Source organism: Trypanosoma conorhini (assembly GCF_003719485.1).
Source record: "Trypanosoma conorhini strain 025E chromosome Unknown Tco_14.4_contig_00069, whole genome shotgun sequence".
NCBI classification, from domain to species: Eukaryota; Euglenozoa; class Kinetoplastea; order Trypanosomatida; family Trypanosomatidae; genus Trypanosoma; species Trypanosoma conorhini.
The window spans coordinates 45,345-47,677 of NW_021704152.1; the positions used below are offsets into that span (position 1 = coordinate 45,345).

General features: G+C 55.3%; 1 protein-coding gene across 1 annotated transcript, besides 1 other annotated feature; it reads right to left on the reverse strand.

The window, feature by feature from the left end:
• Window positions 1-332: 332 nt before the first annotated feature.
• Window positions 333-1,667, reverse strand: Tco025E_01921 (uncharacterized protein; the record flags this gene model as incomplete). Its single annotated transcript, XM_029368857.1, has 1 exon — window positions 333-1,667. The coding sequence occupies one exon, from the start codon at window positions 1,665-1,667 to the stop codon at window positions 333-335; it is 1,335 nt and encodes a 444-aa protein (XP_029231123.1).
• A 43-nt stretch (window positions 1,668-1,710) lies between these two features.
• Window positions 1,711-1,745: a sequence feature (A-rich).
• Window positions 1,746-2,333: the final 588 nt, after the last annotated feature.

The following is a 2,333-nucleotide window of genomic DNA, read 5'->3' on the forward strand; positions in this document are numbered from 1 at the left end:
AGGAGTTGTTACACCGCACTCCGCGTACATCCTCTTCTTACGTGCAACCACTTGCGAACTTCGCTAAAGAATGATGCAAACTTTGGCCCCCACAGGTTATCGCAGCTTCTCGTCTACCCGCTGCAACTCCGAGGCGGTAGTTACACCAAGAAGAATATCCCCAGCAGCCGCAATACTTCTGTTGCCCCCAGCGCTCCTCACTCCCCTCCAAACATTGGGCATCTCGCCTTCTCCTTTGCATCTAGAGGGAGCAAGAAGAACCCAGAGTGAACCTGCTTTTGCAACCTCATAAATGTGCGACCCCGCAAGAATAATAATAAAAAATGCCTTCTTTATCGGCCCATTTCTGCGCGATTTTCTTGAATCTTACTGTGGCGTCGCGGGGGAAACACAACCGGGTAGTTGTCTTCACCCTGCGTCCCACAATTGGTTACCTTTGCATCTCCGCACGGACTTGCACCTCTAGGGGATTCATTTGCTCGAGCAACCCCACAGGTCACAACATCTCGGAGAAAAACGCTACCATTGCGCTCACTTCCGCCGACTTTTGTTGTACATTTACTCGATCTCCGCTCTGCAAGCTTTCTTCTTGCCTCACCGACGCTTTCACGACGCCTGCGCCTATTGCGAGAGAAGGAAGGCCTGCGCGAAGATGACAACGATGGGCAGCGTCCCTGGGGGACCAAACGCTCGCGAGACGGTGACTTTAGCGACAGATTTGCCAACTCCCCCTCCGCTACCCCTGCGTTTGGAGCCAGCGTTGAATGCCCAGAGAGAGGTTTCGAGGAGCCCCTCCCGGCACCCACCCCCACGGCGTGCTGTTGTGGCCGCGGCACCAAGGAGGAATCAACGGTGTCGTCCACCGTGCTCCCAGGGAGCGACAGGTTCGGAATAAGAATACTCGAGAAGGCAATGAACCTGCCCTTCGTCTTTGTTGCCTTTGGTGGCTGACGCGGCCGCCGCGGCACCGGCACGCAGAGGTCGCGCTTAAGTGGACTTCCAAAAATAAAGTCATCCACGTCCTCAACGATGTCATCTGCCTCATCATAAAAGCCTGGCGAAGGAGGATGCCTCTGCAAACTGTGCTCCCCCGTGACAGGGCATGGCTCAGCAAACACCTTCCCGCAACTCCCCGAAAGAGAACTCTGCACATCATCAACACCGCCATCTCGCAACAAATGCGCAGCTGCCTGTTGCCTCCAAAACGTGGCATCCGTGACAGACGGCACAGGCGTCATCTTGTCGGGCTGCTGCCGATGCAATTCTCGCGTCTCGTTCTTCTTATCCACCAGGGAACTATCCGCGGGTGTCGCTACAGGAGAAGCCGGCCCCGCGAGGCGCAATGGCCTAGCCTTCCCTTCTTGCGGCACGGAGCCCAAAAAAGGCGACTGGTACTTCCGCTTGCCCACCTCCGTGTTCTTGCGACAACGCGGCAGACTCGCAAAAGAGTCAACCTCAAGGAACGAAAAACCACCTACCCATGGCTGGTCATCCACGGAGACATGAGGCACACAAAAATCAGGCGCATCTTCAACACGTTTCACCATTCGCCTCGGCGGTAGTCGGCCCCTGCAAACAACACGACTATCCTTCGCCAACGAACTCCCCGGCAAAAATTCATCTACATCCTCCACAATGCCACTAGCCTCGCCCAGACTCCTGTCCATTGACCTCCAGAGGAACCTAAAATGCAACAACACCACCACCACCAAAAAAAAAGAAAAGAGAAAAAGAAGAAGAACAAATGCACACAAGTACCAAAAACTGACGGACAAACAAAAACATCTAAAGAGCAAATAAAAAATATATATATATAAATAACACCAACTCCAGTAGGCAATCAATGGAGTTCAAAGCAAGAGACACACGGCTGGGGCTTTCCAGGGGCCCACGCAACGGCCTTCTCGGCCCACGTGAGTGTGCAACAGGGGCATCGCGGCAGGCCCAGGACACAACTCCAATGTGGTCCTTCTCACCACAGACGGAAGGGGAGGAGAAAAAGGGAGAAAGACACACCCGCCCACGTGTCGCCGAGGGGAGGCAGTCAGCGTCAGCAACACGACTCGCGTCATTGTCTGTGCTCAGATGTTGCTGTTAAGTGTACGGTTTTAGGTGCTCATCGTCCGCAGCCGTGCACAGGAGACGCCGCGCGGCGACACGGAGGGTTTGGGGGCGAATGAAATAGCAGCGTCCCCCCGCGAAGTGTGCTAGGTGAGCAGTGGGTGGCACTCCGCCACGCCCCAGCTCGCACGCCGCAACACATCAGCTCGGAGCGAAAGATGGAGTTCACAGATGTCTCGACACGCACCGGTTCCGTCACGCCACACAGCGTC